The 13,581-nt window shown below is 40.6% G+C and overlaps 1 protein-coding gene across 2 annotated transcripts in view; it reads left to right on the top strand.

Annotated features, from left to right (window-relative positions):
• The window catches only part of ZNF480 (zinc finger protein 480), a 28,439-nt gene extending 15,257 nt beyond the window's left edge, over positions 1–13,182 (top strand). Inside the window, exons 3-5 of one of the 2 annotated variants that reach the window (XM_024238202.3) lie at positions 1,435–1,561; positions 3,117–3,245; positions 8,868–13,182. In XM_024238202.3, coding sequence (XP_024093970.2) covers positions 1,435–1,561; positions 3,117–3,245; positions 8,868–10,147 — 1,536 coding nt within the window. In that variant the 3' untranslated portion in view covers positions 10,148–13,182. The remainder of the gene's footprint in view (positions 1–1,434; positions 1,562–3,116; positions 3,246–8,867) is intronic. The other variant, XM_063720287.1, reaches the window with a different exon arrangement.
• Positions 13,183–13,581: the final 399 nt, after the last annotated feature.

The following is a 13,581-nucleotide window of genomic DNA, read 5'->3' on the forward strand; positions in this document are numbered from 1 at the left end:
TTAGTACATGTAAAGCATTTAGAATAGTGCCTGTCACATGGGAAGTGTTCAAAAGCTTCAGTCATTGCTATTGTTATCATCACAGTTTTATAATTCTTTTTTTTTTTTTTTGAGACAGAGTCTCACTCTGTAGCCCAGGCTGTAGTGCAGTGGTGTGATGTTGGCTCATCACAACTTCTGCCTCCTCGGTTCAAGCAATTCTCTTGCCTCAGCCTCCTGAGTAACTGGGATTACAGGCACCCACCAGTACGCTCGGCTGATTTTTGTATTTTTAGTAGAGATGGGCTTTCACCATGTTGGCCAGGATGGTCTTGAACTGACCTCAAGTGATCCGCCCACCTCGGCCTCCCAAAATGCTGAGATTACAGGCGTTAGCCACCGTGCCCAGCCTATAATTCTTTCTTTTTTTTTTTTTTGTGAGACGAAGTCTCACTCTTGTCCCCCAGGATGGACTACAGTGGTGCAATCTCGGCTCGCTGCAACCTCTGCCTCCCGGGTTTAAGTGATTCTTCTGCCTCAGCCTCCCGAGTAGCTGGGATAACAGGTGCATACCACCACACCCGGCTAATTTTTGTATTTTAATTAGAGATGGGGTTTCACCATGTTGGCCAGACTGGTCTCTAACTCCTGACCTCAGGTCATCTGCCCACCTCAGCCTCCCAAAGTCCTGGGATTACAGGCGTGAGCCACCATGCCTGGCCTATAATTTTTTTTTTTTTTTTGAAGCCACTGTGGACATTGTCATCTCCGAAGACACCACTTGTCTTGTAGTGGTGGTGATATTGGTAGGTATTCAGATCAGGTAGATACTGAATATCACTTGGAGTGTCAAAAATAATATCTAATGCTTCTATAGAGATAACCATGGGTTAATTTTTTATTTGTATTTCTTATATGTCCACTAAATGAGAAATCTATATTGATTTTTAAAATATAACTTCTTTTGGAAAAGAATAATAAAACACAATTCACAGGCCAGGGTGGTGGCTCATGCCTGTAATCCCATCACTTAGGGAGGCTGAGATGTGTGGACCACTTGAGATCAAGAGTTCAAGACCAGCCTGGCCAACGTGGCAAAATTCTGACTCTACTGAAAATAACAAAAATTAGCCGGATGTGGTGGTGTGCACCTGTAATCCCAACTACTTGGGAGGCTGAGGCACAAGAATTGATTGAACCCAGGAGGTGGAGGTTGCAGTGAGCCAAGATCGCACCACTGCACTCCAGCCTGGGCGACAGAGTAAGACTCTGTCTGAAAAAAAAAGGAAAAAAAAGAAGCACATTTACAGACAATAACTACATCACAAATACCTTAATGTGGATTTGTCAGAACATTCTCTTCAATCGAGTTAATCTTTACAACTCCCTTTTCATTTTGAGTGAAGATAAATACCCTTTACATATCCTGTTGGTGAAATGTGGTTTTCATTTTAGGGACACTTGACATTCAGGGATGTGGCCATAGAATTCTCTCAGGCGGAGTGGAAATGCCTGGACCCTTCACAGAGGGCTTTATACAAAGATGTGATGTTGGAGAACTACAGGAACCTGGTCTCCCTGGGTGAGGATCATGCCCTTGCAGAAGCCGGGATCTGCCCTTCATTATTTCAGCATTTTCCCTTGTGTGCCTCCTGGGAGCCCCTGCATTGTTTGACTGACATTAAGTAGGAGAATCACTTGAACCTGGGAGGCAGAGGTTTTGGTGAGCCGAGATCACGTCATTGCCAGCTTGCCAACAGAGCGAAACTCACTCCCAAAAAAAAAAAAAAAACAACAACAACCAAAAAAACCCTTATTGACTCGGGCTGGGACCAGTGGCTTACACCTGTAATCCCAGCACTTTGGGAGGCCAAGGCAGGAGGATCATCTGAGGTCAGGAGTTTGAGACCAGCCTGGCCAACAATGGTGAAACCCCATCTCTACTAAAAATACAAGAATTAGCTGGGCATGGTGGTAGGAGCCTGTAATCCCAGCTACTTGGGAGGCCGAGTCAGGAGAATCTCTTGAACCCAGGAGGTAGAGGTTGCAGTGAGCCAAGATTGCACCATTGTACTCCAGCCTGGGCAACAAGAGTGAAACTCCATCTCATAAAAAAAAAAAAATCTAAAAACCTTGTTGACTCAGAAATGAAAAGCTCCATAGTGTTTTCTGGAGTTGAAATGTCCTTTTTCTTCAGATGTTCTGTCCCCTTCATTATACATCATTGGGTGGTACCAGGGCTGAAGTATGCATAAAACCTTTTTTGTTTGTTTTTGAGATTGAGTCTTGCTCTGTTGCCCAGGCTGGAGGGCACATGATCTTGACTCACTGCAGCCTCCGCCTCCCAGGCTTAAGCAATTTGCCTTAGCCTCCCTAGTAACTGGGATTACAGGCGCCTGCCACCACATCAGGCTAATTTTTGTAGTTTTAATTTGTACAGTGTTGGCCAGGCTGGTCTCAAACTCCTGGGCTCAAGCAATCCACCTGCCTCGGCCTCCTGAAGTGCTGGGATTACAGGCATGAGCCCCCACACCCAGCTGCATAAAACCTTATGGCAAACTTTTCAGATACCCACTTACCTGTTTTCTACTCCTGTGCTTTGTGTTATGTTTTGTTTTTTTTTTTCGAGATGGGGTATTTCACTCTTGGAGGCTGGAGTGCAATGGCATGATCTCGGCTCACTGCAACCTCCACTTCCTGGGTTCAAGCGATTCTCCTGCCTTAGCTGCTCGAGTAGCTGGGATTAGAGGCATGCGCCACCACGCTCAGCTAATTTTTTTTTTTTTTTTTTTTTTTTGTATTTTTACTAGAGATGGAGTTTCTCCATGTTGGTCAGGCTGGTCTCGAACTCCCGACTTCAGGTGATCCACCTGCCTCGCACTCCCAAAGTGCTGGGATTACAAGTGTGAGCCACCGCGCCCGGCCTCTACTCCTGTGCTTTATACTCAGTAGTTCTTGTAAAGGGGCTTGATGTCTGTATGTTATAATATTCCCTAAGCATTCAGAAGGAGGCAGTCTATGGATGAATTTGTGAAATATTATTCTTGATTCATTTGTGATATCCTGTCTCCTTCCTACACATAGGGCTTGGATTTTGGAGATGCCACAGCACATTTTGATTCTTTTTTTACAAACAGGAATCTCTCTTCCTGACCTGAATATTAACTCCATGTTGGAGCAAAGGAGGGAGCCCTGGTCTGGTGAGAGTGAAGTGAAAATAGCAAAAAATTCAGACGAGAGGGAGCGCATCCAAGGTGTGAACACAGGTAAGAGCTCAGATGGGCATGGTGGAAGCCATGCTGTTGTTTGGGCTTTTTTTTTGTTTTGTTTTGTCTAGTTTTGGTTTTTAATGTTTGTATTTTTGTGTTTGTTTTGTTTTTGAGATGGAGTCTCTGTCATGAAACAGAGCCTGAGAGACAGAGCGAGACTCGGTTTCAAATAAATAAATAAATAATTTTCTTGTTTATTTGACTGGAGATCTTTCTTTCTCCCTCTCTCTTTCTTTCTTTCTTCCTTTCATTTATTTATTTGAGATGGAATTTTGCTCTGTTGCCCAGGCTGTAGTGCAGTGGCGTTATCTCAGTTCACTGCAACCTCCGCCTCCCGGGTTCAAGGGATTCTGCTGCCTCAGCCTTCCAGGTAGCTGTGATTATGGGCACCTGCACCATGCCCGGCTAATTTTTGTTTGTATTTTCAGTGATGACGGGGTTTCACTATGTTGGCCAGGCTGGTCTCGAACTCCTGACCTTAAATGATCTGTCTGCCTCGGCCTCCCAAAGTGCTGGAATTACAGGCGTGACCTACCGCACCCAGCTTCTTTTTGTTTTTCAGATACAGGGGTCTTGCTATGTTGCCTATGTTGATTTTGAACACCTAGGCTCAAGCAATCCTCCTGCCTCAGCCTCCATAAGTACTCTGATTACCGGCATGAGCCACGATGCCTAGTCTTATTTTTTTATTTTGAATTTAGATTTAATTGATTACCAGGAATATTTAACTAATTCCCCTGACAATTTCACTCTCTTCCCTCCCCCTTTCTGTTCTGTTTGTATGAATTTCAGTATTTTGGATACTCAAATGGAATCACATATGCTATTTGTCTTTTTATGACTGGCTTATCTCACTTAGCGTAGTGTCTTTCGGGTTCATCTATTTTGTAGCACATCAAGAAATTTGTATATTCTTTTAGGACTGAATAATTTTTTTCTACTTGTCTGTACCACAGTTTGTTTAACTATTCATCCATTGGTGGATACCTGCATTGCACCTACCTCTTTATTATTTTTGAAAAATGCTGCTATGAACATGGGTTTTTGTTGTCATCGTTGTTTTTTGAGATAGTGTCTCGCTGTCTTCCCCAGGCTGGAGTGCAGTGGCATGATCTTGACTCACTGCAACCTCCGCCTCCTGGGTTCAAGCAATTCTCCTGCCTCAGCCTCCCAAACAGCTGGGACTACAGGTGCACACCACCACGCCCAGCTAGTTTTTGTATTTTTAGTAGATGGGGTTTCTCCATATTGGCCAATCTCTTCTCGAACTCCTGACCTCATGATCCACCTGCCTCAGCCTCCCAAAGTGCTGGGATTGTAGGTGTGAGCTATTGTGCCTGGCCTTGAACGTGGGTTTTTAAGTATCTCTTCAAGATGCTGTCTTTATTTTTATTTTTTTTTCATTTGTTTGTTTGTTTGAGATGGAGTTTTGCTCTTGTTGCCCAGTCTGGAGTGCAATGGCACAATCTTGGCTCACTGCAACCTCCACCTCCTGGGTTCAAGCAATTCTCCTGACTCAGCCTCCTGAGCAGCTGGGATTACAAGTGTGTGCCACCACGCTCAGCTAATTTTTGTATTATTAGTAGAGACAGGGTTTCACCATGTTGGCTAGGCTGGTCTCGAACTCCTTACCTCAGGTGATCCGCCTGCCTAGGGCTCCCAAAGTAGTAACATTATGGGCATGAGTCACTGTGCCTGGCCTTTTATTGTTTTAATCTTTATACCCAGATGTGGAATTGTTGCCTATACTGATCATTTGATTTTGGATTCTTTGAGAAAATGTCATACTTGTTTCCATAGTGATTGCACCATTTCAATTTTCCACCATCTGGGGCACAAAATTCTCCTATTTCTGCATATTTTCGACAACAGTTGTGATTTTCTGGTGTTTCATTTTTTTTCCCTTTCATGACAAGAAATATTCTATATGGGTGTGAGGTGATATTCTATATGGGTGTGAGGAAAAATATTCTATTTTCTATTTGCATTTCTCTAATGATTTGTGATATTTTGCATTTTCTCATATGGTCGTATGTCACTTTTGGAAAAATGTGTATTTCTTTCCACATTTCAAAATTGGTTATTTGTTTTGCTTTGTAGGAGTTATTTGTATATTTTTATTTTATTATTTTAATTAATTATTTATTTATTTTTTGAGATGGAGTCTTGCTCTGTCACCCAGGCTGGATGCAGTGGCGTGATCTGGGCTCACTGGTACCTGCGCCTCCCAGGTTCAAGCAATTCTTCCGCCTCAGCCTCCCAAGTAGTTGGGATTACAGATGCTTACCACCGTGCCTGGCTAAATTTTTGTATCTTTAATAGAGATGGGTTTTCTCTATGTTGGCCAGGCTGATCTCGAACGCCTGACCTCAGTGATCCACTTGCAGCAGCCTCTTAAAGTGCTGGGATTACAGGCATGAGCCACCACATCCAGCCTATATATATATTAGATACTAAGTTTTTATCACAGTTACGACATGCAAATATTTACTTACATATGGTAGGTTTTCTTTACTTTGTGGTAATTGTTTCTTCCATCCACAATAGTTGTTAATTTTGTCATAGTGCATCATGTGTATTTTTACCTTCTTTCCTGTACTATCAGTTTTATATTTGGGGGAACGTTGAATCCAATCTCATGAAGCTTTTTACCTATGCTTTTTTCTAGGAGTTTTATCGTTTTAGGTCATGAATAGACTTTAATTTAATTTTTGCATAGAGTGTAAAGTAAGGGTTCAGCCTCATTCCTTTGCATGTGGGCATCCTTTCTCTTCAGCACTATTTGATGAAGTGACTGTCCTTTCCTTATTACATGGTCTTGACATTTTGATTGAACATCATTCGACCAAGTATTCGAGGGTTTGTTTCTGGCTTCTCTATTCTTGCTTTTTTTTTTTTTGCATGAGGGGATGGATTCTCACTCTGTCATCCATGCTGGAGTGTAGCAGTGAGATCTCGGCTCACTGCAACCTCCGTCTCCTGGGTTCAAGTGATTCTCCTGCCTCAGCCTCCCAAGTAGCTGGGATTACAGACCTGCACCACCATGCCTGGCTAATTTTTGTATTTTTAGTAGAGATGGGGTTTCACCATGTTAGGCGGTCTGGTCTCAAACTCCTGACCTCAAGCAATCCGCCCGCCTCGGCCTCTCAGAGTCCTGGAATTGCAGGCGTGAGCCACCTCACCTGGGTCATTTTTTACTTTAATGGAGAATTTTATTCTCTCATTTGGGTTGCTGGTACTGGACAGGTCTAAAGTACTAATGAACTTCCTTAGCTCTTCTTTATTGAGGAAAGTCTAAATTTCTCCTTTATTTTTGCAGGTGACTTTTGCTAAATATAGTATTCTTGGTTGATTTTAAGCACTTTCAATATGTCATCTCACTGCCTTCTGGCATGCAAAGTTTCCGCTGGAGAAAGCACATAGTCTTAGACATTTTCCTCTAAATGGCAAATATCTTTTTTGTTGCTCCTGTCAAAATTCCTCTTCTGTCTTTGATGTTTGATAATTTGCTGATAATATATCTCTGTGTGAATATCTTTGGGTTCATTTTAATTCGAATGGTCAGGCTTCTTGAATTGTATATTCAGGTCTTTCTTCAAAATTGGGATTTGGACAATTATTTGGACATTATTTCTTCGGTTGCAATTTCTGATCCTCTGTCTTCTCCTTATGAACCTCTAATAATTTGTGTGTTGTTGTGCTTGAGAGCATCCGAAAAATGTATTAGCATTTATTTGCTTTTCTTCTCTGTTTTTTGTTTTTGGTCTTTGTAGCTGATACTGTGGTTTTTTTGTGTTTGTTTTTTGTTTTTTTTTTGAGATAGAGTCTCGCTCTGTAGCCCAGGCTGGAGTGCAATGGCTCCATCTTGGCTCACTGCAATCTGCCTCCCAGGTTCAAGCGATTCTCCTGCCACAGCCTCCTAAGTAACTGGGATTACAGGTGCATGCCGCCACGCCCATCTAATTTTTGTATTTTTTGTAGAGATGGGCTTTCACCATGGTGGTCAGGCTGGTTTCAAACTCCTGATCTAGTGACCCTCCTGCCTTGGCCTCCCAAACTGCTGGAATTACAAGTGCAAGCCACTGTACCTGGTGGAGCTGATAGTTTTGAATAACTGATCTTTAAGTTTGCTCATTGTTTTTGGTGCTCTATCCGTCTGCTGTTGAGCACCTAATGAATTTTTACTTTATTTATTGTATTTCAGCTCCAGAATGTTTTTTGTTTCCTCCTTTGTTTAATATCCTCCTACTCATGTATCGTTTTTCTGATTTCATTTAGTTGTCTATCTCTCTTTGATATCTCTTAGCTTATTAAGAATCTTAAGGCAGTTGCTTTAAATATTTGTCAAGGGCCAGGTGCAGTGCCTCATGTCTGTAATCCCAACACTTTGGGAGGCCAAGGCAGGAGGATCACTCGGGCCAAGGAGTTCAAGACCAGTCTAGGCAATATCATGAGCCCTTGTCTCTAAAATAACACAGAGAAAACTTGCTGAGGCTGGGTGTGGTGGCCTGTAATTACACGCCTGTAATCCCAGCACTTTGGGAGGCTGAGGTGGCCAGGTCATGGTGAGGAGTTCCAGACAAGCCTGGCCAACATGGTGAAACCCCATCTCCACTAAAAATACAAAAATTAGCCGAACATGTTAGCCGAACATGTTGGCTGGGACCTGTAGTCCCAGCTACTCAGGAGGCTGAGGCAGGATAATTGCTTGAACCTGGAGGTGGAGGTTGCAGTGAGGCGAGATTGCGTCATTGTACTCCAGCCTGGGCAACAAGAGCAAAACTCCATCTTAAAAACAAACAAAAAAAAAACAACAAAAAACCCCAAAACTTGCTGAATGTGGTGGTGCATGCCTGTAGACCCAGCTACTCAGGAGGCTGAAGCAGGAGAGATCGCTTGAGCTGGGGAAGTAGTTGCTGCAGTGAGCCACGACCATGCCACTGCAATCCAGCCTGGACGACAGAATGAGACCCTGTCATAAATAAATAAATAAATAAATAAATAAATAAATATTTGTCTAGTAATTTAGAGAGCTGCCTGTCCTTTTCTAGGTTTGGTTTTATTTCTTTTTAGCCATATTTCTCTTTCCTTTCATAGGCCTTGTAATTTTTGGATTAGGTTTGGTAAAATAACTGCTTCTCTCAGTTGTTTTGTATAAGACTTGGTCAGAGGGAGATCTTTTCTAATTAGCCTGTTGTAAAGGGTGTGGGAACACTCCTTTTCTGGGGATGTGCCTTTCCTAGCTTTGTGCATGTACTGTTATTATGTATACTGCTTCTCTTAAGTGTCTTATTTTCCCTAAGAGACTTGTCCCTTCTTTTACTCAGAAGGTTTCAATTACTGTTCTATCTCTCTGCTCATAATCCCTCTCAAACTCACCTGTAATCCTCCTGACTCCTACAGATTTCCCAGCACTCCAGTGCATCCATCACCTTACCCTTTTCTGTTTTCAGCACTACCAGTGTGATGTATAAAGTGTGCTGATACATTGATTTCTTCCAATGTCTGAGTCAGATGAGGCAGATTCTAGTATTTTCTAGTATATTCTAGTATTTTCATCAGACTCTAAACATGCCAGAATTATGGGGTCTGAATTTTACTTTTTTCTTGCTTTCCTAGGGAGCAGCTATGCATTGGGAAGCAATGCAGAAGACAAACTAATTAAAAAACAACTTGGAGTATCCTTTCACTTACATCTGTCTGAACTGGAGCTATTTCCAGATGAAAGGGTAATAAATGGATGTAATCAAGTTGAAAACGTTATCAACCACAGTTCCTCTGTTTCCTCTCTTCAAGAAATTTCTTCCAGTGTCAAAACCCCCATTTTTAATAGGAATGATTTTGATGATTCTTCATTTCTCCCACAAGAACAGAAAGTACACATTAGAGAAAAACCTTATGAATGTAATGAGCATAGCAAAGTCTTTAGAGTGTCTTCCAGCCTTTCTAAACATCAAGTAATCCATACTGTAGAGAAACCTTACAAGTGTAATGAGTGTGGCAAGGTCTTTAGTCGCAATTCACACCTTGCAGAACATTGGAGAATTCATACTGGAGAGAAACCTTACAAATGTAATGACTGTGGCAAGGTTTTTAGTTACAATTCAAACTTTGCACGACATCAAAGAATTCATACCAGAGAGAAGCCGTATGAATGTAATGAATGTGGTAAAGTCTTCAGTAATAATTCTTACCTTGCACGACATCAAAGAATTCATGCTGAAGAGAAACCTTACAAATGTAATGAATGTGGTAAGGGCTTCAGTCATAAGTCATCTCTAGCAAATCACTGGAGAATTTATACTGGAGAGAAGCCTTACAAATGTGATGAATGTGGCAAGGCCTTCTATAGGATTGCGCTCCTTGTACGACATCAGAAAATTCATACTGGAGAGAAACCTTACAAATGTAACGAATGTGGAAAGGTCTTTATTCAGAATTCACACCTAGCACAACATTGGAGAATTCATACAGGAGAGAAACCTTACAAATGTAATGAATGTGGAAAAGTATTTAATCAACTTTCAAATCTTGCACGACATCGAAGAATTCATACTGGAGAGAAGCCTTACAAATGTAATGAATGTGGTAAAGCATTTAGTGAGTATTCAGGCCTTTCAGCCCATCTTGTAATCCACACTGGAGAGAAGCCTTACAAATGTAATGAATGTGGCAAGGCATTCAGACACAAGTTATCCCTAACCAATCATCAGAGAATCCATACTGGAGAAAGACCTTATAAATGTAATGAATGTGGCAAGGTCTTCAATCGAATTGCACACCTTGCACGACATCGGAAAATTCATACTGGAGAGAAACCTTACAAATGTAATGAGTGTGGCAAGGCTTTTAGTCGCATTTCATACCTAGCACAACATTGGACAATTCATATGGGATAGAAACTACAAAGACAACAAATGTGTCAAAGAATTTAGTGTGGACTCAAGCCTTACTACCCATCTTTTATTCCATACTGCAAAGAAATTTTGCGAATGTAAAGAATATGACAAGGTCTTCAAACACAAGTTTTTCTAATAATTCACTAGAGAATTTATACTGGAGAGACTTCACAATTATAATGAATGTGTGGAATAGTCTTCAACAAAATTTCACACCTTGCAAAAGGAAATCTAAAAAAACACAATCAGAAATGGCAAAGGGGACATTACCACCAACCCCATAGAAATACAAAAAACCCTCAAAGATTACTATAAACACCTGTATGCACACAAACTAGAAAACCTAGAAAAAATTAATAAATTCCATGAAAGATATAACCCCCCAAGATTGAACCAAGAAGAAATTGCATCCCTGACAGACCAATAATGAGTTCCAAAATTTAATCAGTAATTAAAAACCTATCAAACAAAAAAGCTCTGGACCAGACAGATTTATAGCTGAATCCTACGAGATGTATAAAGAAAAGCTGTTACCAATCTTACTGAAACTGTTCAAAAACATGGATGCAGAGGGACTCCTCCCTATCTGATACTATGAGGCCAGCATCATTCTAATACCAAAACCTGACAGACAAAATGAAAAAAGAAAACTTCAGGCTGGTATTCCTGACGAATATAGGTGCAAAAATCCTCAGCAAAATACTAGTAAACCAGATTCATCTGCACATCAAAAAGCTAGTCCAACATGATCAAGCAGGCTTTAGTGTTGGGCTGCAAGGTTGGTTCAGTATACACAAATCAAGAAATGTGATTTATCACATACACAGAACTAAAAACAAAAACCATGACCATGATCATCTCTTTAGATGCAGAAATGTTTTTAATAAAATTCAACATCCCTTCATGTTAAAAACCCTCAACAAATTACACATTGAAGGAACATACTTCAATAAGAACCATCTATGATGGTCCCACATCCAAAATAATACTGAATAAGCAAAAGCTGGAAGCATTCCCCTTGAGAACTGGAAAATGACAGGGATGACCACTCTCACCACTCCGATTCAACATAGTACTGAAAGTCCTAAGCTTAGTGATCAGGCAGGATAAAGAAATAAAAGGCATATATAAATAGGAAGAGGGGAAGTCAGTTTCTCTTGTAGAAGATATAATTCTGTATTTAGAAAACCTGTTGTCTCTGCCCAAAGGCTCCTAGATCTGATAAACAACTTCAAAAAAGTTTCAGGATACAAAATCTATGTACAAAAATTAGCTGCATTTCTATACACCAGTAATGTCCAAGCTATGAACCAAATCAAGAATGGAATCCTATTCACAGTAGCCACAAAAAGTATAAAATACCTAGGAATACAGCCAACCAGGTAAGTGAAAGATTTCTACAATGAGAATTACAAAGCAGTGCACAAAGGGATAGAAAAAATACAAATAGAAAAATATCTCATGCTCATGGATAGGAAGAATCAGTATTGTTAAAATACTGTCCAAAGCAATTTGCAGAGCCAGTGCTATTTCTATTAAACTACCAATAGCATTTTTCACAGAATCAGAAGAAAACATTCTGAAATTTATTTGGAACCAGAAAAGCCCAACCTAAATAGCAAAAGCAATCCTAAGCAAAAAGAGCAAAGTTTGAGGTATCACACTACCCAACTTTAAACCATACTAAAAGGCTACAGTAAATAAAACAGCATGGTACTGGTACAAAAACAGACACATAGTTCAATGGAGTAGGTAAGAGAACCCAGAAATAAAGGCATATACCTACAACCATGTGATCCTCAACAAAGCTGACAAGCAATGAAGTAAGAACTTCATTCAATAAGTGGTGCTGGCATAACTGGCTAGCCATATGCAGAACATTGAAACTGGACCCCTATCCTTCACGTTATACAAAAATCAACTCAAGATGGATTAAAGACTTAAATATAAAACCTAAAAGTATTAAATCCCTAGAAGAAAACCCAGGAAATGCCATTCTGGACATAAGCGCTGGAAAAGACTTAATGATGAACACCCCAAAGCAATTGCAACAAAAACAAAAATTGACAAGTGGGACCTAATTGAACTAAATAACTTCTGCACAGCAAAAGAAGCTATTAACAGACTACCGAATGGGAGAAAATGTTTACAAACTGCATCTGACAAAGATCTAATCCAGAATCTAAAAAGAAGTCAAATCAACAGTGAGAAAACAACCCCATTAAAAACCGGGCAAAGCCCATGAATAGATGTTTCTCAAAAGAAGACATACATGCAGCAATAAGCATATAAAAAAATGGTTAATATTGCGAATCATTAAGGATATGCAATCAAAGCCACAATGAGATACCATCTCAGACCTGTGTGAATGGGTATTATCAGAATGGGTATTATTAAAAAATCAAAACATAGATGCTAGTGAGGCTGCAGAGAAAAGGAAATGCTTATATACTGCTGGTGGAATGTAAATTAATTTAGCCATTGTGGAAGGCAGTGCAGCAATTTCTCAAAGATCTAAAAGCACATAGCATTCAACCCAGCATCCCATTACTGAGTGTATATACCTAAAGGAATATAATCATTGTACCATAAAGACAAACACGTGTATGTTCATTGCAGCACTATTCACAATAGCAAAGATGTGGAATCAAGGTAAATGCCCATCAACAGTAGACCGGATAAAGAAAATGTGGTACATATAAACCATGGAATACTATGCAGCCATAAAAAAGAACAAGACTGTGTCCTTTACAGCAACATGGATGGAGCTGAGGTTCTTATCCTAAGTGAATTAATGCAGAAACAGAAAATAAAATATCCCATGTTCTCACTTATAAGTGGGAGCTAAACATTGATTACACATGGACTCAAAGAAGGGAACAGTAGACACTGGGGCTTACGGGTGGAGGTTGGGAAGAGGATGTCACCAGGATTACCTGGTGACAAAATTAACTGTACACCAAACTCCTGCAACATGCAGTTGACCCATGTACACATACTCCTTGAACCTAAAATAAAACATGAAAAAAAGCAAATTTCACACCTTGTAAAACATCAGGGAATTTATATTGCAAAGAAACCTTACAAATGTATGTAGCAAAGCATTTAGTGTGCCTTCAAGTCTTAATATTCATCAGGTAATCTGTAATGCAGAGAAACCTTACAGTTATAGTGGATATGGGGCTGGGCACAGTGGCTGACGCCTGTGATCCCAGCACATTGGGAGACCAAGGTAGGTGGATCACCTGAGGTCAGGAGCTCAAGACCAGCCTGGCCAACATGACGAAAACCTGTCTCTACTAAAAATAGAAAAATTAGTTGGGCATGGTGGCATGTGCCTGTAATCCCAGCTACTCAGGAGGCTGAGGCAGGAGAATCACTTGAACCTGGGAGGCAGAGGCTGCAGTGAGTAGAGGTCAAGCCACTGCATTCCA

The sequence above is a fragment of the Pongo abelii genome, chromosome 20 (genome assembly GCF_028885655.2).
Source record: "Pongo abelii isolate AG06213 chromosome 20, NHGRI_mPonAbe1-v2.0_pri, whole genome shotgun sequence".
NCBI lineage: Eukaryota > Metazoa > Chordata > Mammalia > Primates > Hominidae > Pongo > Pongo abelii.